General features: G+C 38.8%; 4 protein-coding genes and 1 long non-coding RNA gene across 10 annotated transcripts in view; 2 read left to right on the top strand and 3 right to left on the bottom strand.

Annotated features, from left to right (window-relative positions):
* Positions 1 to 439: 439 nt before the first annotated feature.
* LOC103479930 (inosine-uridine preferring nucleoside hydrolase-like) lies at positions 440 to 8,098 on the top strand. 3 transcript variants are annotated; one of them, XM_008434654.2, is made up of 8 exons: positions 440 to 563; positions 1,569 to 1,627; positions 1,713 to 1,817; positions 1,994 to 2,181; positions 3,542 to 3,721; positions 3,792 to 3,903; positions 5,524 to 5,660; positions 6,495 to 8,098. In XM_008434654.2, exons 1-8 carry the CDS (start codon positions 502 to 504, stop codon positions 6,831 to 6,833), a joined length of 1,182 nt encoding a protein of 393 aa, XP_008432876.1. In that variant the 5' UTR covers positions 440 to 501; the 3' UTR covers positions 6,834 to 8,098. The 3 variants fall into 3 exon arrangements, with proteins under 3 accessions (XP_008432876.1, XP_008432868.1, XP_008432886.1); XM_008434646.2 differs by having other exon boundaries at positions 1,710 to 1,817; XM_008434664.2 differs by lacking the exon at positions 1,569 to 1,627 and having other exon boundaries at positions 474 to 563; positions 1,710 to 1,817.
* LOC103479924 (uncharacterized) lies at positions 3,622 to 5,515 on the bottom strand. Its single transcript, XR_536008.1, has 3 exons — positions 4,444 to 5,515; positions 3,825 to 3,922; positions 3,622 to 3,713 (listed from the first exon to the last, which is right to left on the bottom strand). It is a non-coding gene; the product is annotated as an uncharacterized LOC103479924 (long non-coding RNA).
* A 1,183-nt stretch (positions 8,099 to 9,281) lies between the features above and the next one.
* LOC103479903 (inosine-uridine preferring nucleoside hydrolase) lies at positions 9,282 to 14,860 on the top strand. 3 transcript variants are annotated; one of them, XM_017302171.1, is made up of 6 exons: positions 9,282 to 10,455; positions 10,715 to 11,142; positions 11,267 to 11,446; positions 13,069 to 13,180; positions 14,059 to 14,195; positions 14,311 to 14,860. In XM_017302171.1, the coding sequence occupies exons 2-6, from the start codon at positions 10,939 to 10,941 to the stop codon at positions 14,656 to 14,658; spliced, it is 981 nt and encodes a 326-aa protein (XP_017157660.1). In that variant the 5' UTR covers positions 9,282 to 10,455; positions 10,715 to 10,938; the 3' UTR covers positions 14,659 to 14,860. The 3 variants fall into 3 exon arrangements, with proteins under 3 accessions (XP_017157660.1, XP_017157662.1, XP_008432821.1); XM_017302173.1 differs by having other exon boundaries at positions 9,282 to 10,810; positions 10,955 to 11,142; XM_008434599.2 differs by having other exon boundaries at positions 9,282 to 11,142.
* coa5 (cytochrome C oxidase assembly factor 5) lies at positions 14,790 to 16,843 on the bottom strand. Its single transcript, XM_008434630.2, has 3 exons — positions 16,600 to 16,843; positions 15,243 to 15,326; positions 14,790 to 15,137 (listed from the first exon to the last, which is right to left on the bottom strand). Exons 1-3 carry the CDS (start codon positions 16,699 to 16,701, stop codon positions 15,096 to 15,098), a joined length of 228 nt encoding a protein of 75 aa, XP_008432852.1. The 5' UTR covers positions 16,702 to 16,843; the 3' UTR covers positions 14,790 to 15,095.
* Positions 16,844 to 17,008: 165 nt separating this feature from the next.
* mgat4a (alpha-1,3-mannosyl-glycoprotein 4-beta-N-acetylglucosaminyltransferase A) overlaps positions 17,009 to 26,008 on the bottom strand; it is a 37,169-nt gene continuing 28,169 nt past the window's right edge. The window contains exons 9-17 of one of the 2 annotated variants that reach the window (XM_008434584.2): positions 24,653 to 24,767; positions 23,575 to 23,705; positions 23,380 to 23,487; positions 23,207 to 23,281; positions 22,984 to 23,102; positions 21,970 to 22,048; positions 21,600 to 21,660; positions 20,288 to 20,400; positions 17,009 to 20,158 (exon numbers count right to left, since the gene is read on the bottom strand). In XM_008434584.2, coding sequence (XP_008432806.1) covers positions 20,132 to 20,158; positions 20,288 to 20,400; positions 21,600 to 21,660; positions 21,970 to 22,048; positions 22,984 to 23,102; positions 23,207 to 23,281; positions 23,380 to 23,487; positions 23,575 to 23,705; positions 24,653 to 24,767 — 828 coding nt within the window. In that variant the 3' untranslated portion in view covers positions 17,009 to 20,131. Of the gene's footprint in view, positions 20,159 to 20,287; positions 20,401 to 21,599; positions 21,661 to 21,969; positions 22,049 to 22,452; positions 22,879 to 22,983; positions 23,103 to 23,206; positions 23,282 to 23,379; positions 23,488 to 23,574; positions 23,706 to 24,652; positions 24,768 to 26,008 lie in introns of those variants that run through there. The other variant, XM_017302160.1, reaches the window with a different exon arrangement.

The raw sequence follows: 26,008 nt of genomic DNA, 5'->3' as shown, positions 1-26,008 counted from the left end.
CTGATTTTAGTAAGGCAATATAAAAATTWATTATTCAGTGTTGACCTAAATCACTAACAAATCTCTTTGCATTTACTCTCTGACYAGCAATGCTCCATATTAATATGTTAATATGTTAAACACAGAGTGATTATTACTATTTCCTACCTTCACTTTAAGTTGATGGACTCTTCAGTGGAAGATTCCACCAATTTTATGACAGTTTTATGACAATTTTTTGTGATACAAAATGAAGACACCAAAAGAGATATTTACTGAACGTGTGATATTAATTACTGTTAACCTTTTGGCAGAATGACATTACAAATATTCAACYATCTCTGAAAGTGAACAAAATGTGCAATACGTATTATGTCCAGAAGATGGCAGCGATGCAAATACTAATGTGCTAATATATACCGGATAGCGGGGAAGTAAAGGAAGAAGTAGAAGRTTGACCCGGAAAGGTAAAAACARTCAACGACAGTTGTGARGTGGCGCTGACTTTTTGATGGTTTCTAAATGTTATTTAGTAGGTTTTTGCCGTCGGTAGCGTCTCATATTATCAAGATCTCTGTGGAAAGGTGAGACGATGCTATGCGTTCTTCAGCTGACGAATATGGACAAACAGTTTCACTTCTTATTGTTTTGTCTGCTGGTGATTGAGCTACATAACATGCTTTAAAGTTTGCGCTTTTAACATATCAGTGGTTCTCGGTTCATAAAKATTTTTAATTAGRGGTTYCCTAGCTTTTGTTAGYCCCATGTAATTMTCTAGTCTAATCTGAACCGGTGTAGTGTCGGCTTTTGTCTCCAGCCATTGATTTACTGTGCAGCGCGCAAATTTGACGTCTGTCGCGCCAAAATAAATACATTTTTTTAAAAAACTTTATTTCATTTAATTTCATTGAAGGGTTTATGTTTAATAAAGGAGAACTGGATTCGTCTCAAGCAGAAAATCGCTASATGGTTGCAAATGCTGAACAAGAAAAGGAAGAAAGTTKACAAACTAGAATAGGAATTAATTTGTACAGAAAATGTTACCAAACTAAAATGTAGGAACACATACAATGAAAATAAATTGCATATATAAATATAGTAATAAAAGTAAATAAAGTGCAGAATATAACAAGCCATGAAAATATAAACATTTCTTCAGAGTTTTAGTTTCTGCTTTTGTGGAATTAAGTAATACCAATGAGGTGTTTATCTTCAAATCAAAGCTGATRGACATTATCTGACTGGTAATGGGACATTTACATGTCRGTATGAATTTAAAGTAAACAGGGAAACATAATATATTTATGTTGAAAAAGAAACTCCTTGAATAAAAAGAGAATTTCACTAATCTGTGATTCTCCAGTAATAGTTAATAGTAGTAATRCTTCTACTAGACGCTGTAAGAGCATCATCACAGATCAGAATGTCAAATCAATCAGCAAAAAAGCTACGGCGCAAAGATCTACACAGAGGCTGTCTATTTGTTTTTAMATGYGCAGCCTGAAATAAATGATCTTTTTCCCACCAATTTGGTTTTATTCCACATGAATTRAACTACTTCCTCTTTACTTATCCTTCTCTTATTCCAGTTTCTCTTTCCATCCTGCGCGGTCGGCTTGCTGCAGCGTCCCCACCCAGCAGAGGAAAGGTTTGTTCAGGCTTCACTGAGCAAACTGACTCAATTTACAATCTCACGGGGTTTTTTTTGTTTTTTTTCTTCCTCACACCAGAAGAAATGTCATCCAGGAGTAAAAAGAGGAAAAAGACGCCTCCGATGGATGCAGGGCAGAACAGCCAGGAAAAGCAACTGCAGGCTCTTCAAAACAGCAAGGAGGAAGGTAAAAGACGTATTCACAACTTTTATGCCCCACCYCTCACTTCAGACTGAAATCAGAACTGGAGAGATTTGACCGTAAGGGTCTGATGGTTTCCTCTTTCTGGTTAGACGGAAGAAGTTCAGCCAACTCAGTTCTTTTTTGGATTAAACAGGATGTCTTCTGTCTGTGGGTCGCAGGGTTCAGGACGATGAAGAAGCTGCTGCTGGACGTGGACTGTGGCGTGGACGACGCTCAGGCCATCATGGTGGGGCTGGCCGACCCCAATGTGGAGATCCTGGGCATCACCTGCGTGCACGGGAACACCACGGTGGAGAACGTGTGCAAGAACGTTCTGCGGGTTCTGCAGGCCTGCAATAAGCTGGAGGTGGGTGCAGAACCAAAACCACAGAGTCCCGAGAGARAAATCATTATAGTCATTTAAGTAAAGTTGGTGTTTATTTGAGATATTTACATATTCTCTGTAATCTTTTCATTTTTTGTTCTGTTACTAAAAAGCATAGTTAAGCACTGACACATTGGAATAATACGTTTTAAAAGTTGTTCTACYGTATGGAGGTTTGATGAGTGGATTGTTTGGTTAAATACCGGGSCTTTCATCCAGCACATCAGAGCTGAATAAACCAGCTTTGTACCCAAGACAACAAGCATCTGAATTATATATATATTTTTAAAAAAAAAGGCTTTATAATGTTTGATTTTTGCAGCTAGAGATTGCAATCAGCATCTAAAATGCCACATTCCTGGAATGTCCTTAAAATGTGAGCAGTAATTGTGTTGAATGACAATAATTAGCAGTCATGTGAAAAGTCAGCCCGTTTGAATTTTTCTGCCCAACAATGAGTTCCTCAAGTCACATGATTTAGAGACAGAAGTGGACAACAAGTTCCTCTATGTTTACAGCACAGACACGAGTTACATCCATCCTCTGCGTCTCAGTTTTACAACACTTCCTTCGCAATTAAAGTTTAAAAGGATAAAAATGTACATGTATTAAATCTGTCTGCTTTTTCTTACATCTTTTTTTTCTATATCTAGATTTTGGAAGGGCTTTAATTAGGGAAAGCTTATTGAAAAATTCGGTAACACTTTATTTGAAGGGGTGTGCATAAGACTGACATGACACTGTTAAAAACATGACACCTGTCATGAACATAAAGGAGTCTTTATGAATGTTTATGACTGTTGTCATGAAGTGTCATTCGGTAAATAATGACACTTTTAATGTAAAGTTGCTCTAAAAGTTGCATTAAAAGTCCATTAAAAGTGCCAACTTTGCATGATTTTGTAAATAATGACAACAGTCACACATCATGTTGAAGAAGAAGCTGCTAAAAACTTCATGAAATTTAGAATCTGAGGCAAACCTCAAAATTGCTGTTCACAAATGCTGTTTGTCAATAGCTTGAGCAATTATGCCGCATAAAATTCAGCAAAATGTGTCGAGTTTTTGTTATGACAAAACGAAAGAGGGAAAAAAAAGCTAGCAGTATCTTTTCTGGAAAAGAAGCTGTTGTGTTTTCACTTAGTCACACATTCTGMTYATCTGAYGTTTTCACAAAGGATMCAGAAAGAAAATTCTGTTTACCTAACCCTAACCCTAACCAAAAGGTTTAGATTAGACATGATGATGATGTTGTTGGCGTTGCATCAGACCAGAATAAGATGTTATGTGGTAAATTTGGACCAGTACATTTCTCACCACTGCTCTTGTTTTCATTGGCTAGATTCCGGTGTTTAAAGGTGCTGCTAAGTCCATCCTTGGGATCAAAGTCGGCGACGAAAACTTCCAYGGTCAGGATGGCCTCGGAGAYGCCCCCGACGCCGGCGCTCCCGGTCTGGACCTGATCCAGGAGGAGAACGCCGTGTCGGCCATAGTCCGGATCATTAATGAGAACCCTGGAGAGGTGAGAAGAGCCGGGTAAAACCCGCGTTACTATTCGTTCTGCACATCCTGAATCCGTCTACGCTCCCCAGGTGTCGTTGGTTGCCACGGCGCCGCTCACCAACCTGGCTCTGGCTGTGAGGATGGATCCGACTCTGCCGGGCAAACTCAAAGGACTCTACATCATGGGAGGGAACACTGAGTGTGAGTGAAACGCTGATGTCTGTAGAAGGAAATATTTTTACACAAAGTTAAATGAATCCCATAAATGTAGCCGATATAAACAGTGCCGTCAAAAACACATTTCTTCTGTTTTTGCTTTTTTTTTTTTTTTTTTTTTGTCTTTTTGTCTCGCTTAAATGTTTCAGATTATGTAACAAAAATTATATTGGACAAAGAGAAAAAGCAAAATGCAGTTTAAGCTGATAATTAAATTTATTATCGAGTTAAATGTGTGTTAAATTCACTTGTCACACAAAGGACTGATTATTGCTGGACTTGTTTAATCCAGAACTCGCTTAAACAGAACTTGACTGATAACATAAAAGTCTACTAAAAGATCTGAGAAAGCAGCTTATCCTGCCATAATCTAAAGAAATGTTGTCATTTCTTTAAGGGATACAAACTCATTTGTAAAGTTTTGTGACCTCCCCCCCACCCACAATGAAAACTATTATCCACAAATGGAGAAATTGTGATTAAAAGCTGTAAAATCAGACAAAGCGTTTAGGGTTATAAAGTCACCTGCGGACAAACGTGTTTGCAGAACGAAGCGGTCTGAGATCAGGAAAGGCTGAGGTCCGATTAGGATCACAGTCAGCTGTTAGGAAGCATAAATTGTGACAGTTTAATGGTGGCAAGTCTCTTAAACTGAATTAAGACTTTGACTCGGAGAAAGTTTGTGATCTGTGTCTGAGAACATCAATCTCTGCGATATGTTATAAATTGACCAGTTAAAAATCTCCAGATGATCTGAAAGCAGAAGTCCACACTTCCTTCTGAGCAATTCATTTACAAAAACACTGGCAGATTTTAACCCTGCGCTTGAATGTAAACGCCAATATCTAACACAGTGATATTGAGCACAGGTGGCTGAACTTTGACGTGTTTGCAAACAAGAATAAAGAATAAATTGGGAGAGAAATGATTGGGATTTAATTCTGGTTACCTTCAGCCAGTGGTTAACGTTAAGCCTCCTCCCAACAGGAAGTGACATGTCTAGTTCGGGTCCATCCAGAAAGTCCTGCCTTCCTCGAAGCACAGATTTGTGAATACCTTAGTCTGGTGTGTCTGTGGTTTCTGCAGTGGAAACACATCGAGGAGAGAAACTAACCCTGAAAACTACACTGGTTCCTGTATTGGCTTCTGAGGGGGAAATGCACATGACCTTAACCATGTATTCTTCACTTAAATCCACCTCTGCTGACTTTGCAGTTTTTATTCTGATTCAGACTTTGTGCAGAAAAGAGTTTTACTCTTAAAAAAAATGACTGGATTTCATTTTTAAGAAAGAGGAACAAATCCTAAACTTCTCCTAAGAGCCCGTGAGAATGGCTGATAATGTGCATTTCCTCCTTTAATCAAACTTTTCTGTTACTGTAACAGATATACTCTCTGCTGTTGAAGTAGTTTTGCGGATTAATTCCATAAAATTAAGATTTATTTATTTAATAATGGGACTCACTGGAGTGACTTAAATCTTTCCTTCTTGCTCTTTTAAAGCTCTGCCCTTCGTCTCACATGCGTAGGTGTCCTCACGTCGGCGTGATCTTGGTCTTACAGAACTTTAATCCCTTTTTTTCCCCTGGTTCTTCTCTTGTTCAGCACGAGGGAACACCACAGTGTGTGGCGAGTTTAATTTTGCAGCTGACCCAGAGGCAGCGTACGTCGTGCTGAACGATTACCAGTGTGAAACTCACTTGGCGTGCTGGGAGTTCACCTGCTACAACCCGCTGACGTGGGTAAGGCTGGTTATAACTCCTCAATCTGATTTGTTGTTGAACGAACTAAGGCATCCGCCACAACTAAATTGCTTATAATATTGTGCCACAGTGCAGCTGCGGAGCCACAAGTGGCTTTTTGGACCTTGCACAATGGCTCTTATTCAAGTAATAAAGAACCAACGAATGTGTTTAATTAAAGATATAACAACAAATGCAGGTTTTGGCAAATTTTTTTTTTTTTAGCGCAAAAATATATTCACAAGAGAGTGCGACTCCAAAACACTTTTTTGTCATTCGATTGGAAACTACTGGATTGGATTCTGTGCCCAGAGAATTTTGACTTTGATTTTAGGCTCTCACAATGTACAGACATTAGGTAGAAATGTATAAACTTTAGAGGAAATACATTATTTTCCATTTAAATTTTCTACAAATATCAACATCCCATAGAAGAAAGTGCATCCCCGCCACTTTATTGCAAAAATCTTTTGCCTCTTTCTTGGTTTTGAAACCTAAAAATGGAGATAAAATTATGGTTCTTTTAAATGCTAGAACACAGTTTCTATATTTATTAAACATTCTAAAAGATTGTGTAACATTTGCAGTCCTAAATAAGTTTTATTTATCTGGAATGGTGTTGTCTTGTTTTAGTTTTTGAATCAGTGACACATTATAATAATATGCCCTTTAACTGGGTTCATCCAAGGTTGATTTAAAGAACTACCCACTTACGGATGTCATTTTTCTGTTCCTCCAAGCCTGAAAAACAAAAAGAAAAGATACATATCGGATGATTGCTGCGCCACATTTCTCTATTTATAACCTGGATTGTGCCCGTTTTCATTTCTCCAGGACTTCTGCGACGCCTGGTTGGGTCAGGACAGCGACAAGGCTCGCTTCATGGCCAAGATCTTCCGCCACAGTATGGAGGAGTCCAAGAAAGACGGCGGCTGCCTGGGTTCCACGGGCTTCATTTCCTGTGACTCGTACGCCATGGCGGCGGCGGTGGACGACTCGTTCGTCACAGAAAGCGATCATTATCCAGTCACTGTTGAACTGGCAGGAACTCACACCAGAGGAATGATGATAGTGGACACTCTGGGCCTGCTAAAGAAGACGCACAAAGCGTGCATCATGAAGAAAGTGGACATGGAGAAGTTCAAAAAGATGATGATGGCAGCTTTGAAATGATGTTTGCGAATAGAGGGAACTTAGTTAACTTAGTTTCTTAGGTAGGTCAGATGACACAGTGGTCCAGGTAAAAGCCTGACCATTCACACCTGGTATTGAATTCCATTATGAAGTGTCAGATCTCAGTCTTGGTGACCAAAAAGTGTAACTTCACCCGGTGTGTGGTCAGCCGATCATCGAACTGTAAAGGAGATATCTTACAAAACGCAGCACAGAAGGCAAAATTATAGAAACAGCTGGAACAAACACAAAAACTATAACTGTATATATGTCTATATGGGCTGCAAAAAGGTGAAAGGTCAAAAAGGTAAACTGACATCGCTCACCTGCTTGATGATATTAATTAGGTTCTGATCCGTACCCCTTGACAGTAGGCAAAGGTCTGAACGTAGACGGACTCTTTTATGACCACAACAGACCAGAACAGCTTCCTCATCACAGCTGACCACGGGAATCTTTTGATTACCTGCTTCATCCTAGAAATACTTATAAAAACCTTGAACTCGTCGTATTACAACCTGAAGGCAGCAGCGACTAGTTTTTTTTTTTTTTTTTTTTAGAAACTTTACGTACTGCTGTGGGTTTTTTTGTCTTTTGCTCACTTTTTTTTTTAAACATCAGAGTAATAACAGCTGCTTGATGTGAGTCAGTTTGGTGCTTCTCGATCACCTCAAACTTTGCTTCAAGAAAACATTTTCTGTGCGTTAAAGAATGATTTTCTGACATTTACTCACCGACACCAAACCAGGAGACAGCAGCACCGTTTCTAGCTACGGAGCGCTGCACACCTACTTTCCAACTTGACTCTCACTACCTCTGCTGGCACCTTGGAGGCAAAAGTCATGAATAACATCGGGTGTCGCTTACCGCCGTCTTGTGTTGTTTCGGGCTTTTATTAGGACAATGAGGTGGCATGAAGACGTTATGGGCCTGCCTTGGATATAGATTTGAAAGGGTCTTCAGCCTGAAGCTTTCATAGAGGGCTTGTAACTTTTTAGTGTGCATTTTATAGATTCATGTTAATTGAAAATAAGTTAACTCCAGACCTCCATGTGCCGCTACATAATAATGATAATTTAAAAATTCCTTGTCTGGAGGGGGAATTATGATTTACTTGTTCCAGTTGTAGAAACTGTCAAGGGTTTGACCATTGTGGTTAAACATGAATTGTTGACTTTCTAGACCACGGGTCCCCAAACTTTTTCCTGTGAGGGCCACATAACTTTTCCCTTCTCTGGTGGGGGCCAGAGTCAGTTTGTAACAGAAAAAGTGTGACGATTGCAGGAGTGTCTAAATGTAAAAATTTGTTTTCCAGAAAGCACAATCAAATAACTCTCTGGGTTCTTCACAGAAAAAATCCAGGAAATAACACCATTTATGAAATGAATACTGTATTTTCCGGACTATAAGCCGCAACCCCAAAGTTTTTTTAAAAACCAGTATACATACACATCTAAGCCACAGATATCTCTGCTGCTCCAGGTTTTCCACAGTGATGCAGCAGCAGCACCCAGCATTTGAGTCATAACAGGTCAATTGAATATCACATTTGTTACTGTTGAAAAAGAAAAGTTGTCAAGTTTAGATTTAACTGAACTGATTACGGTAGTTTCCAAACGGTAACTGTAAAAGTGCTGATCCTTCGTGTCTGTGCTAAATGAAAATGGGCGCTTTCTTCTTCTTTAGATTTCAATGGCACCTTGCGTCCATTATTGTTGCACTACTGCCATCTACTGGATCCTAATATCTATACCTCAAATTCTCATAATGATCCCAGTATTATTTAAAACATGAAACATCTTCTTTTTCCCCTCAATGCTATTTAACTGATCAACAACATTCTCAAATTTCAATTCCCTATTTAAACCTAATTCCGTTTTAATGGGCGCTTTCTTTTATTTACAATTTTGACTTCCAATGATTCACTTCCAGGGGGCCGCACCAAATGTGGAGGCGGGCCGGATCCGGCCCACGGGCCGTAGTTTGGGGACCCCTGTTCTAGAGAGACCAAGCTTTTGCATAAGCTCTACAAGAGGGGTGTCCAAAGTCGGTCCTCGAGGGCCGGCATCCTGCRTGTTTTAGTTCTCTCCCTGATTTTACACACCTGCATCAAACGATGGCTCATTAGAGGCCTAAGCAGAACACTGACTTGAAGAGGAGGTTGTTACAACCACTAGGGAGAGAACTAAAACATGCAGGATGCCGGTGACCTGAGAGCGACCTCTGTGCTTTAGAGAACCAGTTTGCTCTACAGATGTGGACAGAATCAAATTAAAATTTGTGTTTCAAAAGTTTTCTGTAATCTCTGGTCTAACTCGTTAATCCCCGTCAATAAACTGTCGAAAATAAAACTTTTAATAAAAAAGTATACTGAGACTTTTATTTTATTTTAAACCTTTATTCTTTATTTTATGTTTTATTGTCCATCTACAAGTTTTTAAGTTTTTGTTTGTTTTTTTTTAAATCCATCTGCCAGTTTTCTTTTAATTTGTTGTCAGTAAATCTCAGCCTTTCAACTTTTTAGTTGCTTCTTGAGTCATTTCCACCACCATTGTGATATCTAGAGTATGTGAAAAGGTATTTGTCACCTATATATATTTATACTGACATTAACATTTTTCTGATAGTTTATATCGAACAAAGATAAGAAAATACAAAAGTGTTTACAAAAAGGGTCATGGAGTCAAGGTATCCAAACCAACCTAAGTTTTTATTTATTTTTTTTAATGTAAAGTAATTACTGCCATTGTTAAATGAGTTATTCACATTTTTGGAAGGCTGAGTTGAATCACACACTGGCTGATCTGTAGAATTGCTTAATTAAAAGCTGCCCAAACTAAAGAAATTCAAGATCAGATGAGAATTAAGTCATCGACATCCATCAGTCTGGAATATTTTCACACAATGAGAGCCACAAATGGAGGGGAAAAAAAATTAACAATTCAATTCAGATTTTTAAACGGGCTGTACATGCTAAAACAAAAACATGGCTAAATGAAAACATTACTGCATAGAAGAGTTGGATAAAATGTCTCCGCTAGTTGTTGCTGCTCAGCGGCACAACCTGCAACTAGGTTAACGGATTAATTCACGTGGTCGGTGTTGGCAGCTTCTTTTCTCCCTCAATAAATGATTTTTTTATGAGCTCAGACTATGTTTGTCTTATGGTGACATTTGTACAGGATCTGAAACATGTCAGTGTAGCAAAAAATGCAGAAACTGAAGAAATATGGAGGGGAGAAATAGGTTTTAGCAGCCCTAAGTGAACTCAACGTCAGCACAAATACAAGAAAAAGAAAAAAAAGATGAGTATTTTCAAACATTCTCTTTATTATAAAGCGTCTTATGATTTTTTTGTTTAGAAAGCTTCTTCTGTAAATGATCTGTACTTAGCAAAAAAAAAAAAAGCTCTAGGCAGCCTGCTGAGAATTTCCCAAAAAGAACCCGAGTTATTCTGAGAGGAAGTAGTAAAATCTTTCAGTATTTTTGTGGTGACGTTGTGAGTGATATTCAGAAACATCCCAGCTGGAGCTGCAGTCCACGGCAGAGACGATGCTGAACTGACCCTTGAGACTTGAAGGCAGGAGATCTCAAGACTTGGGACATTTCTGGGCGTGTGCAGGTACTGAACAGAGATCACGCAAAGTGACCTTTGCCCCTTATTTCAACTCCTTTCTAGGAATCAGGGTTGATATATAGATTATATTTAAAAACTTTAAATCTACCAGTGGTTCTGAAGGCAATCATCTTTAATGAGTTCCCCAGATTTACCTCTAAAGCACATTGTGTTTATTTAAACAGTCTGCTACTGTTGAGTAAATTATTAACATCTGGCTTCCTGTTTTGTAACTTTCATCATGTACAACCTGCTCATGATTCAGCTGGTTTTGCGCTCAAAGGTTGTTTTCAGCCGACTGTCCCTGGCCACGTTTAGTCAGGAACTACAACCGCTTCATACTTCCTACATCAAGTTTCAGGTGCGTGTGAATGTTTCAGGTCATTTGTGAGGGTCTAATTATATGTTTCAAACGTCCCGTTTTTGTGGTAAACTCCGGCTGTGTTGAAAATGAAACATTTGAGGTCGCTGTTTCCGAGTCGGACGTGAATGTGTGCTCTCGCAGGGTTCAGGACGATGAAGAAGCTGCTGCTGGACGTGGACTGTGGCGTGGACGACGCTCAGGCCATCATGCTGGCGCTGGCCGCCCCCAGTGTGGAGATCCTGGGCATCACCTGCGTGCACGGGAACACCGCTGTGGAGAACGTGTGCAAGAACGTACTGCGGGTTCTGCAGGTCTGCAACAAGCTGGAGGTGGGTCAAAGTAGTTTACGTTCACGGTCTGACTTATCTCTGTTTAGTGCTGTTACATATTTGAACGTTTTGAAGTTGTTCTCTTTGCATTATACCGAGTTGTCGCTTATGTTTTCTGGGTCAGATTCCAGTCTTTAAAGGCGCTGACAGGCCTATCCTTGGGAAAAGACTAAATGCGGGATCCTTTCATGGGAAGGACGGCCTGGGCGACGCTCCTGACCCTGACGCTCCGGGTCTGGACCAACTTCAGAAGGAGAGCGCCGTGTCGGYCATAGTCAGGATTGTTAACGAAAATCCAGGAGAGGTGAGAGACGCAGGACTGTCAGAGCTACAGGATACGTTTGATCGTTTCCTCCTCATGTATACAAATCATGGTCAATGTGTGTGTTAAAGAACTTTAGGGAGCAAACAGCATTGTGAAGATCAAGAAACAGAGAGTGTAAAAACACGGTTCATAGCTTCAAACTGTTCAGTGTGTCCTGGCAGGGAGAGCATTAATCTGAGAAGTAACCAAAGACAGTTAGAGATCCTGGTTGTCGTTCACCATAAGCAAACGTTGCAGAAGGTGCTCCGGTTATATGAGGCTGAAACTGAACGTTTTATGCCACGAATCACCATGTGAGGCAGAAATCTATCTCAGTGCAGTGCCCTGAACGCACCATCCTCACTGTGAAACATGGTGGTGGCAGAGTCATGCCWTGGGGATGCTTGTTTCAGCAGAAGCAGAGAAGCTGGTTTGAGTTGGTAAGACGGTGAGTGAACCCCGGACAATAACCCTGAACATACCGCCAGAGCTGCATTGGTATGGATAAAATCTAAGCATATTCATGTGTTAGAATGGCCTAGTCAAACCCCAGACACCAATTCAGCTGAGAATCTGGAGCATGACTTAAAGATTGGTTGTCGTAGAGGTTCTCCATCCAACCAGTATTGCATGAATTGAAGTCTGTGGTTTTTATGTAAAAAAAAAAAAAAAAAAGTGAAAAAGTTTACGGGGTGTGAACACTTTAGCTGTGCTTGTTCATGGTGTGACAACTTACTGCAGGGTTATTTCCTGAGAAAATTTAGGAAGGATTTTAGTAACAAACTCAGCAGATCTGAGCATGCTTATTAATGGGTTCAAGAAGCAGAAATTAAAGATTTAAGCTGCAGAAAAGACCAAGTACATAAAAAGGGTTTGGTGATTAGAATGAATTTTAGATGAAGCAATATTAAAATTCTGCCTGCTTAGTACAAAAAAAAAAAAACACATGCGTCAGAACACTTTAGTTAAAATGTGAATGTTTGTGGTAAAATACAGCACTAAAGTCACAGAGATGGCATCATGCACTGCAGTCTTATGAGCAACTGTGTACTCTATATCATGTGATGAAATGAGGGCACACAATTAAATATTAAATTCTTTATAAGGAAATGTTTACATATCAGCGTTTAATCTCATCTTTAACTTTGGAAAAGAAAGTGAAAACATAAGACGTCTTTAGGTCTCCTAATGACATTTTAGAGATTTGGGAACATCTTTAGCATCATCACCGGAGTGAACTTGTGCAGATTTAGTGTTTTCCAAATGTTTTGAGTCCACTTCAGATCCCTTAACAGACTTATAAACTGCTAAAGTCAAACTAAACATATCAGGTTTAAACGGGGAAAACCTTCCAGAAATGACAGAGTGACAAAGTTCTCATGTGTTTCTAAATGTAACTTTCAGATTATGAAGTAGGACGTAGAAGTGACCGTATTTGTTCCACACCAGAAATAGCATTTTTTCATTATTACATATATATTTAGAAGGTCCATACTTGCATGTATCAGTATTGCATGAATTGTTTTAAAATATCCCTGTGTTTATGTAAAAAACAACAAAAAAAACAAACAATAGGGTGTCATAAGGTGCCCTTATTTGTTCACGTACTTTACATCTCTCAGGTGTCGTTGGTTGCCACGGCGCCGCTCACCAACCTGGCTCTGGCTGTGAGGATGGATCCGTCTTTGCCGGCCAAACTTAAAGGGCTCTACATCATGGGAGGGAACACTGAGTGTGAGTGAAACACCGAGAGTTACTAGTTTGAAGGAGTCGACTTTTATCACAGCTAAAGGGAGGTCACGGTATATCAGCATAAAGTCACCGACTTATTATTTTTACTCAAAAGTTTTCTGACAAATATGCTTTTAGGGGTTACACTTGGTTTAATACTTCAAGCATCCCCCCCCCCMAAAAAAAAAATAGTGACACAAATTCTGGTTTTATTGATAATAAGCTTCATTAAATTTCTTTTTTTAATAATCAAGCCCAGAAGAATTTGCTAACTGGACGCCTTTCTCTTAAGGTAAACAAGCAAAATCCTGTTTTGGATATGCAATTATTTACACATCTTCTTCCTACAGAAAGTCTGACTGCTTTATTTTATTAATTAAAACACTGCATGTTTAATTCATTGTTGACCTACTAAAAAAATTCACAATAACATTTTGTGATTTCAGTTTTAAAAATAGGGTTGCGGGTACTTTTTCTTTGCCTTTTTGTCCCTCGCAACAAAAAGTTTGTACTTCACTTCCAAAATGTGAAAACTTTTTGCTGTTTATAGTATTTATGATATATTTCTTGTCACCAAGTTGTGATTTAGTTGGAAAGAACATTGTTTACATCATTCTCCACAAATTTTGACGTCCTATTGGTTAAAAACCATCCATCTTCTTTTAGATTAAATGAAATGGTGGTTCTTATAAAACACATTTCCTATAGTAGATATTCATCAATATGATTTTTTTTAATTTTTTAAACAAAATGTTATGCAATATTTGCAGCTCTAAACGTGTTTCACCTTGTTGGACTGAAGGCAAAAATGAATCTTTGGTTTGCAAAAGTTGCAGCGCTCTGGTCCAAACCGACTTTTGTTTTGCGGTTCTGTTCTGCAGCCCGAGGAAACACCTCGGTGTGCGGCGAGTTCAACTTCACTGCTGATCCAGAAGCAGCGTACATTGTGCTGAATGATTACCAGTGTCCCACCTACTTGGCCTGCTGGGAGTTCACCTGCTACAACAAGCTGCCTTGGGTAACCTCTCGTTTCCATATTTTCTCACACGTGGATGAATGCGACTCATTATCATCGTTTATCCACAGTAAACGTGAATAAACGTTGCAGCTGCCGAATGTTTTCGTTCCTTCAGGAGTTCTGCGACGCCTGGCTGGCGCAGAACAGCCACAAAGCTCGCTTCATGGCGAAGATCTTCAGCCACAGCATCGAGGCGTCGAAAACCGAGCGCTTCGAGAAAGAGTTCATCGCGGGTTCGGGCCTGATTTCCTGCGACTCGTACGCCATGGCGGCCGCCGTGGACGACTCCTTCGTTGTAGAGAGCGACCAATTCCCGGTTAGCGTGGAGCTGGTGGGCGCGCACACCAGAGGCATGATGGTAGTGGACACTCTGGGCTTACTGAACAAGACGCACAAGGTTTTCATCATAAAAAAGGTAGACATGGAGAAGTTCAGGAAGATGATGATGGCGGCTCTGAAATGAGAGTCTGAACTTAATGCTGAAGGTCGCTGCTGTTCTCCACACGTTTTGTGGTTCACCTGTTTTGTTTTTTGTATAGTAAAACTCAAGTTACCTCAACAATGCAATGACTCCACTTTCAACAGACAAACCTCTGACTTTGGTCATCATTTATTTAAGTTGATGATTTTCATTCAAAATAACAAAATAAAAATGTTCTAACAAGGCAGGAAAACATGCTGAACGCTCCAACCAATGAGAGCTCTCGTCTTTTGTTAAAGATCAACACCTAATCCTGCTGTGGGTTCTTTCACATCCTGTCGTTTGTTGCTGCTCTTCTCYACCTGTGCTTCAGATGAGGTGTTCATAATGCTGAAGATGCAGCATCACACATGTTGCTGCATTGATTTCAATCAACACAAGCTGCTCAGTCTCGTCACAACGCRACAATAGTTGGTTCCTCAGTATCCTTTCCTCCCTCTGAATCGCGACCTTGTATCCAGCTGCGGACAGAAAATGTTTAAAGTTGGTTATTTTTGTTAAACATTAAAGGCCTTCTACCAAACAGCGTCGTACAGTAACTGAGTGACTACAGCTGACTCACTCACCATGGACCTCTTGCACTCAAAGAATGACGTCTGCAGGGCTTTGCAGTGGCCTTCCTTCAGACACTCACTGGGCATCTTTCCCTCCTGGTGGACAGAGAGACACTTTAAAACACACTATTCTGAGACAATCACAAGAGCTTTTAGAAAGGCCMATGATTAAGTTTTATGCTTTGATTTTAAATTATGACAASTATTTCTTCTTTAATGCATTTGCGATTTATGCATKTTCTCTATCAAATACATTACATTTGTGGCATCCAGGAAACTTATTTTAATCGTTTTAAATGGAAGATGTTGCTATATGTAACCCTGAAGTGTTACATTTTTTTCTTGTTTGGAAATGTTTCTGGTACAAATGTTCTGGTCAGAAATCAGTAATGAACAATAAAAAGAGGTTATGTCACTTTTGCTGTAAGTTACTAAACTTTACATCAACGTAATAGTTGACTTTTCCTTTTTAAGMCTAGAGTGAATGAATAGCACGTATGGCTGTAATGACATAAAAAAACAAAAAACACTCCCAGCATATCATAGGAAATTATATTGAAAAGTATAAGTCAGGAGATGGATACAAAAAAAAAAATCTCTAAGGCACAGATCAACCTTTGGATTTTAGTTAAATCACAAGAACTGGAAGGTGTACGGCTAATGCGTAAATCTGCAAAGATCAGGCCTTTTACCTTTAGAAATGAGCTTATGTTTCCATTATGTCACTTATTGTCAGATCATTTTGCTGCTTTTGATTTTAACTATTTTCTCATTCTTGTGTCCAATGTTATATCTTTAATTATAACAATGGACACAAGAATTGTATTTTTTATTTTTTTTTATCATCATTATGTTTGGGACTTTAAAACTGTTTATCTATGACGCTGTAATAAAGCTGTATTGGATTTAAAAGAAGAAAAATTCTTCTCAAGCTCGTTTTTAAATTGGTTATTTTGTCTTTTAATTCAAAATTCACGTTTAATGTCTTTGCCTGGAAAAGTAAACATTAACTTACCATTAACGTTTAGCTTTAGCCGTGTAGCTGTACCGTCGTTAGAAAGCGACTACTTAATCAGAATAATAGTCTGAACCGTTATCCTGTGACATAATCGTTTCAACAAACATTTTCGCTACAATTTACAATTTGTTGGGCCAACCGCATTCACTAGTACACCATAGCTGAAATACTTTTACCTAGGCATTTGGTTAAAAATATGACGTATTTAAATACGTCACTCCAAAATAAAGCAACTGTTCTCATTAAAATGTTAAATAAATTAGACTCAGTCCCAATACATTTATATAGTGGCCTTTCCGGTGTAAACAGTTTTTTCATTGTCATTTGTACCTGAAGTGTGCACCTCCTTACCTTCACTACGCAGTCATGCTGGAGGAGACAAGCCTTGAAGTCCTCTCTGATGCCAGCGCAGGCTCTGGTGTCTTCCTCTTTATCCTCGTAATATTTAGGCATTTTTCAGAAGTCACTCCAAAAACAAGAAAACGCACTTACAAACCGAGAGCTGCAATAATTCAAGTGTACACAGCGGTGACATGTAAATGTTATGAAATACTGTCAGCCGCCATGATTATGAAAGGCATGATGGGAAGACGGAAGTACATGTGCATGCTGGGAACGTTTGTAGTTTTTATTGCATGTGACGTTCAAGTGAACTTCTGGCCGCGTGTGTTAATATTAGCATTTTAAAATAAAACCTGGCAATGCGGGTGGGATGAGTGATGAGAGAAGAACAAAATCACAACACAAAAATGACCATTACTTCTATCCAGAACAGTTGTTTATTTAAAATTTACGTTCATGGAAAATTGATGCCAAAAATATCACCAAAGTCAGGCAAACACATGAACACGATGAAGGCACATAAACTGATGAGCATTGGAAGTGATTGGGTGAATGTCCTTTGTGTGCGGTTTTTTTTTGTTGTTGTTTTTTTATGGTCTGTCCCTCTTCCTTAAAAAGGAGCGGGGAAAATCCCAAAGATCACATGACAATTCTTCCCTTACATGTGCTTACTTTTTGTTTATGAAAGCAGAGGAAACATCGTGGAAGGAGGAAAATGTCATTTCCAAACATTACTGTGCCCAGATTTTCAAATTAAAAGATGAACTAGCGAGACTGGACGGCGCACATACTTCGACTGGGTTAAAACCCATTTACATCTAAACAAAATGTTTATAAATTACATGTCATGAATGCAAACAAGCATAAGCCAGAAATTAGTCATTAGAAAACAATCCCACCTAAAGGCACTTCACTAACCCCTTAACAGTGAAAGCAACAATCACCAATACAAAAGATCAGTCAAGTTTCACTTACAAAGAGTTTCCACTGAGATAGTTGGCCACAAACATGAAAATGTAAAAAGAAACTACTTCAAACGGGGAAAAAGTGAATATATATTTTAGATGTATGTACAATCAGAAGTGCACTCTAACGATCAGTAGTCATATCCTGTCCATTAAAAATTGACTAAATAAATGGTTGAATTTGTTAAACAGATGCATGAAGGTGAAAAGTGAGGTACAATGAGGACAGTGTGATTTAAAACAAAAAAAAAGTAAAGGAAAAAAAAACAGTAAAGCAGTGCAAATATTGCTATGTCAGAGACTGAGCTAATAAAACTATGTCTTTCACTAATTTTGGACAGCAGTAAGATCATCTTTGACATCAGTTTATACTGTTATTTTTAAATATTAACATACAATGTCTTTCTAGAGAAGAAACCAAGAGGGAACGGATTATACAGATTTTGAGGCAATTTTTAAGATAACTGTGTTATAAGGCACATTTTTTTCCTATTTTAGACCCATATCTACAACAGGGTTCCTACACTTCACATATTTCAATATTCCACATGATCTACATCAGTTTTCTAGTAGCCTAACCAATTTTTGGCCATTTTAACCAAGGTCAGATTGTTTTTATTTTCCTTTAGTATTGGTGTGCTCCAAATATTAAAAACGGAAAAGAAAATGTGTTTTATTTTAGTAAAATACAGTAAAGCTGTATTCGAATGCAACTGCCCATCTTTTGACGGCAACAGGAACTATCTGAGAAGCACGGATATAAAAAAATTGTTTTTATTGTGACAGCTAAATCCTCTCTACATTTAGCTAGCTTCAATATTAAAACCACCATACTTTTACAGCTTATTTTATTATGTCAAGATATCAGGCAAGTTGAGTTTCGAGTTTCATCATCTCAGGATAACAAGCATTTAACTCTTCATACTGATACCAACACCTCAAAATCATTTTGTTTTGATAATTTTCATCACTTTATCTTCAGAAATTGAGATCTCAAATTAGTTCCGTTGGTATAACTAAAATGGTTTGGGTGTTTTTAGATGTGCTGCTAGCGTCACCGTTTCATTATAGTGAGATAGAATCCTCAAGCTTATTTAGTCGTGGCAGCTGCATTATCTCGATGTAACAGACTCCAGAGCGTTAAGCAACTCCTTACAAAGAGCAAAACCAAGGCTTCAAGATCACCTTCTTGGTTTTCTCATTCTAGCCTGATAAATTATTGAAATAAAGGTTTACAGCACACTATTATCTTGTCTTAAAAGGTTGCGACTGATTGTGTTTTCAAAACGTCTCGTTTTTATGTTCTTGAATGTGGAGCACAAAAGATTCTAGAAAAATCATTTTACACAAGTTGACACATTTGTTAAAAAGCATGGAGTGTGAATTAAGAGTTTCCTTAATGCGTAGGAGCCCTGCAAACAGGTTTCTATACAATTAAAATGAATGCGATTCGGGACTCTGAAACGAGGCGTCAGTATGGCATGAATATAAGGATGCACAGAAGCAATTCAGATTAAAAAGGAAAAAAAGTACATAAAAACAGACTCGTAACTACCGTAAACATCTCTTAGAATAAAAATATATTTTACCTCTTGTACAAATTAAAGATTTATTTCCAATAAATTAAGTCAACTTCATAGATCGTCAATCGTAGCTGTAATAATAATAATAATATGTCAGTATAACAATATATTTCTTCGGGGAAACATAGCCAGGCTAATGTCCAAGTTAGTCGACTATAAACTGACCTCAAGGTCAAACAGCATGTCAGACAAAAAAAGGTGAGAAAAGTTGGACGTCAAGGTGCTGATTTTCTTCATGGGTCGCTAGGCTGCCCTACAGTCAAATATCACTCAGATGGATTATGGGACAATAAGCTCACCAGCGTAACAACGGGACCGGTTTTTGTTTGATTGCAGTGAAGAAAAAAAAAAAAAAAAGACATTTGTTTGGGCTGGTGTTGGTTGATCTAGAGTCACGTGTCAGAGGGTAGACCTCCACCATTTCTGCTAGGAACGGAGAACAACTGGCCTTTAGAGACGTAGACATTCTTTATCATCGCTGGGCTTGCTGAGGCACTAGAGACAGTGCAACGCCCCCGCTCGCCCAGGTGTGGCAGCATTGAGTAATTGAGGGATTTGGCAGCATCTCCACCACTGGCCAGGTGGACTGGTTCTCTCCACCTGTGAAGATTCGGCCTCTTTCATCCAGCAACTAATCTGACTGGTCTCCGAGCTGCTCAGCAACACAGTCACTTTAAGAGTCCGAGCTGCTGCGAGCAGATGTCTTCACACCCTCCCTCCGTTGATTGCAGACAGTAGTATTCCCATTCTCAAAAGTAAGTGGAATTCACAAGAGTGTGGGGAGTCGTGGAGAAAGAGAGGGGAGAAACCGATAAATAAGAAGCAAAAACAAAGCAAATCAGGAAGAACGGGGACAGAGAGCTGGCATTTCTTAGACAACTCTAAGCTCTAATCACTTCTCTGCTGGTTGCTAGGTACTAGAGACCCCACATTAGCAGTCTGGGAGATTTTGGCCCTCCAGGGGCTGTGATTCATGTGTCTCCTGCAGAACAATCAGCCAGATACCCTCTTTATGTGGATCTGCAATGAGAGAGCACACCGGCTTTTCATTCAGTTATTCGCCTGAGTAGGCAGAAACAAAGAGGGGCTTCACATCTGGAAAAAACAAAAAAAAGTTGAACATGTCGTGACCTGGAAACCTGGACTTACCTCACTGAGGATGGCCCACACCGCAGAGTCTTTCAGAACGGAAAGCCGAAGGGCAACGACAGGGTTGAAGGCCGGATCCACCGCTCCCTCTGCCACACCTTTCTCAAAATTACCTGAGTGTTCAACCCAAAATCATTTAAACCCAAGCCATCTTCACTGACTGAGAACAATACTTAAAATGCAAGAAACCAGGGGCAAAATGTGAGTCGTAGTTATAAACTGATAAGAGGGGAGAGAGCAATTATCTTGCACATTATCAAAAAAAATGAAGGAAATTGTGAAGAGAACATGCAGAGGAAATTTAGAAGGCGTATCACATGTTGCACACAAAGGTGGAAAGAGTATAAAAGTAATGTATTAATGTAAAAGTGCAGTTACTTTTACTGCACTTTTAGCATAATTTTACTTAAGACACCAGTCTAAAATGTACTCAAATACAAATATACAGTACCTCATTAAAATGTTACTTTAAGTAAAAGTTAATTAGTTTTATGAGCAGAAGAACATTCCACTCGTAGACTTTTATTACAAAATAAAAGAGGAGATATCGGTCTGAAACTCTTTTTACTTAAAGAACATCACTTATAGATAAAAAAAATAAAACATGTTAACATACAACATAAATGTTTGTGCGGTATTTTAATGACATACATTTGCAAAATCTTTTATTTCATTTTTTCTCATTAATACAAGATTTCAAATGTATAAGAGTAAAATACTTTACTCAAGTAAAAGTAAAAGTTCAAGTCTTCAAAAATTACAAAGTACACAAATTGTACTTATTTACAGCTACACTAGTAAATGTAACCAGTTACTTTCCATATTTGGTTGTAAACAAACACCTTCCTGGTGTCACATCACATGTTTCCATCAACTAATTTACAACTTTTTGCCTTCCCTCATTATTACTAACCAGCAGAAATATCGGTAAGCTAAAGTGAAATTTAACTAAAACTATTGATACTTTAAGTTGATCAGAGTTTAGTGAATCATTTCATTATGAATCCACAACTTCTTGATCGTCTTGGCTGTAAGTATGATAGCCCAGGAGGCTCATTTCTGTTAGGAATGATAACAAGGAAAAGAAAAACTTTTCTGTTCTTCCATCATAACAGTAAACATGTAGAGTTCGTTAAAATCTACCAGGGTTTTATCTGGAATTGTGTCTTTAAGCCAAATGAAGCCAAGAATGAGAAAAGGTGAATATGTGGAACAGCTCTGTTTAGTCAGGCACTTTCTCTTTAAAAGGAAAGCTTAGGGAACCAATAACTGTGCTACTGCTCTGTAGAATTAAAACATTAAAAGCTCTTACCGATCCTGTAAAAGCGATCTTCAGTTCGCTTGTACTTCTCTTTGGTCTGCAGTCCACTTTCCTAACATTGAAAGACGAAAAACAAAATGTAAAGACAAATGCAAATGTCACTGACGTACCATTTAAACAGCACCCAGCATGCTCACACAAGTTAAAAGTTTTACAATAAATGTGTAAATTACATATTCCGACCGAACTGACAGAAGCAGTGATTCTGTCATCGCCCTCACTACTGTCAAAAATCAATACGCTACGTCCAAAAGAGCAACCACTCGATGTAATCTAATTGAGGCCTTTTGCACATCTCTCAGTGACGGACTGTGTGCGTGTGTGTGTGTGGTGTGCGTGCGTGTGGGAGGCGTTTCCCTACCGATGAAGGTAGTATTTCCACTGTGGTGTTTTCAATCTTGTCCCCCGGGTGCTCCTGGTTTCCGCTGCGAAACAGGAACCTGCCAATTAAATCGTGCATTATTTTAACATTTGCATCCGAGGATGAGCACTAGTGACTTCAACAGGAAGACAGTCCAACCAATATTTGTATGTCATGAAATTGGATACATCATGTGGTTAAGGCATTCGGTGCCTTGAAAACGTAAGCCAACACAAAGCAGTAGAGGATGGCAAAATTATACATTGTTTTCATATATCAGCAAGGTTGCAAGATTATAACCTTAAAGAGAAACTTTTTATCCTATTACATTTGAAACTATTTCCTTTCACTACTTGGATGGCTTTAGTTATTATATTAAGGAGTGAATTGATTGTAGCTGTCTGCCTGATTACCAATCTTTAAAATTCAGATTTTGGCCGATATCAATTTTATTAAGATATTTATTAAGATACAATACTCCCCTCAATGTTCCAATTTTATTTTATTTAAAAAAAAATTATTCAAAACCAGTGAAACAATACAAACTTGTTTCGTCGGCAAGCGGAAGTTCTTTCGGTGATTTTCAGATCTTTGAACAGGCAGATGAGATCGGTGGGTAAGATCGGTTGCACATGTAGGGATGGGCATTGTACTCGTAACGTTGTTTTCACAACTGCAGCCTTATTTTACTTCGTTTCAACATGAACAAAGGGTTTTTGGTCGTCTCTCCTCTCAGGCTGGTTTTAACCTGCTTCTATTTCTCCATCTTCCTTCCCATCTGCCTCACCACTGCAGAGCAGCAGCCTGAGAATGCTGAATTTAGAGCGCTCTCATTAGCTCACCCTGACCTCCAGAGACACGCGCGCACACACACACGCATACATCCTCACCGAAGCTGAGCCACACTTACTGAAGGACAGAGAAGAAAAATAGGTGAGAAGTTCTCTGCGTGTGCCTGTGTGTGAAAATGTTTAGCCTGTAAGCACCCTACATACGGTGTATGCTGCTCCTTACCTTTCTATGCTAACTGGTCTGTCAAATTTAAAGAGGATGTAGTCTCCAGAAGTAGGTGTGATAGCCCAGAAGAAATCTTCTCCAAGGTACGTCTTCTCCAGAGTGTGGCCCTGATAAACCTGCATGACGCAAAAGAAACTCATTTACTCTTAAAAAATGTATCTTAATATGATTTAACTGACAACAATACAGAGCACATGTTACAAAACCTCTGGAGTGTTACCTTCATGGAAGTGGAGACCTCTGCTGGGGGGTTAACATGCATCTTATGGAGCAGCGGCTTCAGGAAGTCCTTATCCTACAGACCCAGACAGAAAGGAAACCACTGTTTCTATATGCAGGAAACGGATTCCCCTCACTCTGAATGTCAACAACGGTCAGGACACGAGAGCTCACTGTGAGTTTCTGAATCTTTCCAGCAAGAGAAGAGTGGAGTCCGACGTGCTGGAAGAGCGAGGGTCTAAACCGCACGCGGAGGCTGGATTTCTGCCGCTCACAGTGTTTCTGGAGGAGAAAAAAAAAAGCAACAAATGATGAGATTAATCCCTGCAATGTTGACTCTCTTGTTTGTGCGTTATTGACAGGACCTACCGCATCTTTCTCAGGGTTACAGACTTTGACCCAGAGAATATGGTCCAGCAGCCAGTCGATAGGCTTCTCTTTGTAGAACATAAAGATGAACTCCACAATGAGGTTCAGATCTGGAGCCTGGAACATTTTTCCTGTAAGAACGAGAAAACGACTTAAGAGATGTTTCTTGTTCCTCCACAGAAGGTTGGTAATAAGTTACCAGTTACGTGAAACGAGATAAACCCATGAAAGAATCACAGAGGCCACAAGCCTCCAACGTGATACAACAACATCAGTTTGTTTGGGATCTTTGACAAATTATTGAAGAGATAAAAACAGATTAGAAATTAATTAAAAATGAATAAGTGCCAGGCTATAAATAGCAAAATATTAACAGCAGTCCAGCATGAAAGCCATGCAGCAATGATGGTTTGATGTTTTAGTTCATGGTGGTGCCCAGCTCACACTGATTGGATGAAATACAGGGTACATCTTGTACCCTGTACAAGATGTACAAGGTACATCTTGTACATGCCATAGCAATATACTGGTCTAACACAGACCAGTATATTGGTCTGTGTTAGACCAATATACTGTCTAACACAGTATATTGGTCTAAGGATTTACAAATTATATTTTCATTGTTAAAAACATTCAATGTGAGCTACTTTTATTTATTTTTTATTAAAAGACTTGAGATGCAACAAACCAGCAGCCATTATATTTGTTACTGTGTGCAATAGTTGGTTTTCTTGTGATCAGAAGTCTGAAGTTCTCATTTCAGACTGGGTGTAGTGATCAACCCAGTCATTACCTGTATTTAAATTTGCATCTTATTCTAGGAATTAATAATTTCATTGACTAATTTTATCTCATTGATTGACAGTATTTATCATTTTGAATTTTAGTAATTCTGCAGTGCCGTCACAATGAGCTATATCTGCAAATTCCATTATTTTGCCTTTATAAGCAAAGAAATGTACTTAATAAAATAAGAATGCAAGTCAGTTTAAAAAATAGATAGTAGTAACGATAGTGCTGAAACAGCACACTGCATTTGTTTGGTAATTGTTTGAGGCTGATTGACAGAAGGTAATACCAATGAAGCCAAGCTGGGAGAACTCCAGGATCATCCAGTCCTCAGAGGACAGCTGCAGGGCGAAGTTCCTCATAGTGGCAAAATAGTTTGGCTTGGCCACAATGTCATCCTCCAGCTAAAAGAAGCAACACAGAATGATAAAAATAGCAGAAAAGAAACCCACTGTGTGAGATTAATGTGAGGTTATCCTTAATGGGGAGGGGAGCTCTTCTATTTGATCAACATTGTCTGAGCTGAGCTAGAAAACAACTACACTAAACTAGCAGGCTACACCAAGACAGCTGAAAATATTTTCTCATGACAATACCTCTTTTCTTTCCACATGAGCGTAAATAGAAACAACATTTAATGGACGAGAGAGAAAGAAAGTTTTAACACAGTAAAAATTCTGTCAACACTTCGAACGTCATCGTGATCATAAACAGCGTGCCTAGATTACATCAGACAAGAGTTGGAGAAGCCCAAGAGATTTATGGTAACAGAGAAAATCGCTGCCATCTTAAAAAGCACTGGTTAAGTGCTTTTTTAATTTTTTGAAATAAAAACAGCTTTCTTGTTTGGTTTCATTAGGTTACAGATTACAACAGTTTCTCCTCTATTAAAAATGTGTTAGTCTTTAAAGAAATAAATTTTTACTTGTAACACAAATATCTCATGCTAAAGATATTAAAGAAAAAAAATCTTCAATTTATGTACATTTACACATTGGGGGGGAAACATCCAACATAAAAAAATATTTTAACAAAATCTTTTCATGCATCATTTCATCATGATAGTAAATATGAAAAAATTGTGAACATTGTAAGCTTTTAAGCAAAAAGCAAGGATAACATCACCAACGCCAGTGTCTCTCTTACTGGCTTTTTAACCAAACGGCCAAACAGAGATTTAAAAAGGAGTGGCAAAAGGAAATGAGGTGGATCAGCAGCGCTTGCTAACAACTGATGATGTCATTCAGGGCATGCTACTGTTGGATATCTTCTCTGCAGCTGTTACATTGAGCTGTTAGCGTGTCATGACAGGCATGAGGCTGTCACACAGCAACAATTTTCAGTGAGAGGTCGAGCGCTTGCTGAGATCCTCCCTCAACATCATCACTCTTTGAAATCACTTAGATGATGCGAGTCAAGAGAACATTTAAATTCCCTTCGGCATAAAAGTATATTTCAACTGAATTAAAGAGAAGTAGGTGTGTCCTCTTGGGGCAGTAAATAGCGTCGAAAGCAAGAGTACAGTTGATTTTAGCCGAGGGGATTTTGGCATAAATTTTTAATTACATGTGATTCTTTCCCCACCAAATGTGTTGAGATTCTATTTTGTAGAATTTCCATGTTTCATTATGTGACTGAAATATAT

Source organism: Poecilia reticulata, linkage group LG2 (genome assembly GCF_000633615.1).
Source record: "Poecilia reticulata strain Guanapo linkage group LG2, Guppy_female_1.0+MT, whole genome shotgun sequence".
In the NCBI taxonomy this organism is placed as follows: domain Eukaryota; kingdom Metazoa; phylum Chordata; class Actinopteri; order Cyprinodontiformes; family Poeciliidae; genus Poecilia; species Poecilia reticulata.
The sequence above is the reverse complement of the archived record's forward strand: the minus strand, read 5'-3'. Positions and strand labels throughout refer to the sequence as shown.

What these genes read in the sequence shown, in the direction of transcription:
- coa5 (XM_008434630.2), bottom strand. Translation starts at nt 16,701, where the DNA reads ATGCCTAAATATTACGAGGATAAAGAGGAAGACACCAGAGCCTGCGCT. An exon ending in AGCATGACTGCGTAGTGAAG is followed by an intron (nt 15,327 to 16,599) that starts GTAAGGAGGTGC and finishes TCTGTCCACCAG; the next exon opens with GAGGGAAAGATGCCCAGTGA. An exon ending in TTGAGTGCAAGAGGTCCATG is followed by an intron (nt 15,138 to 15,242) that starts GTGAGTGAGTCA and finishes TTCTGTCCGCAG; the next exon opens with CTGGATACAAGGTCGCGATT.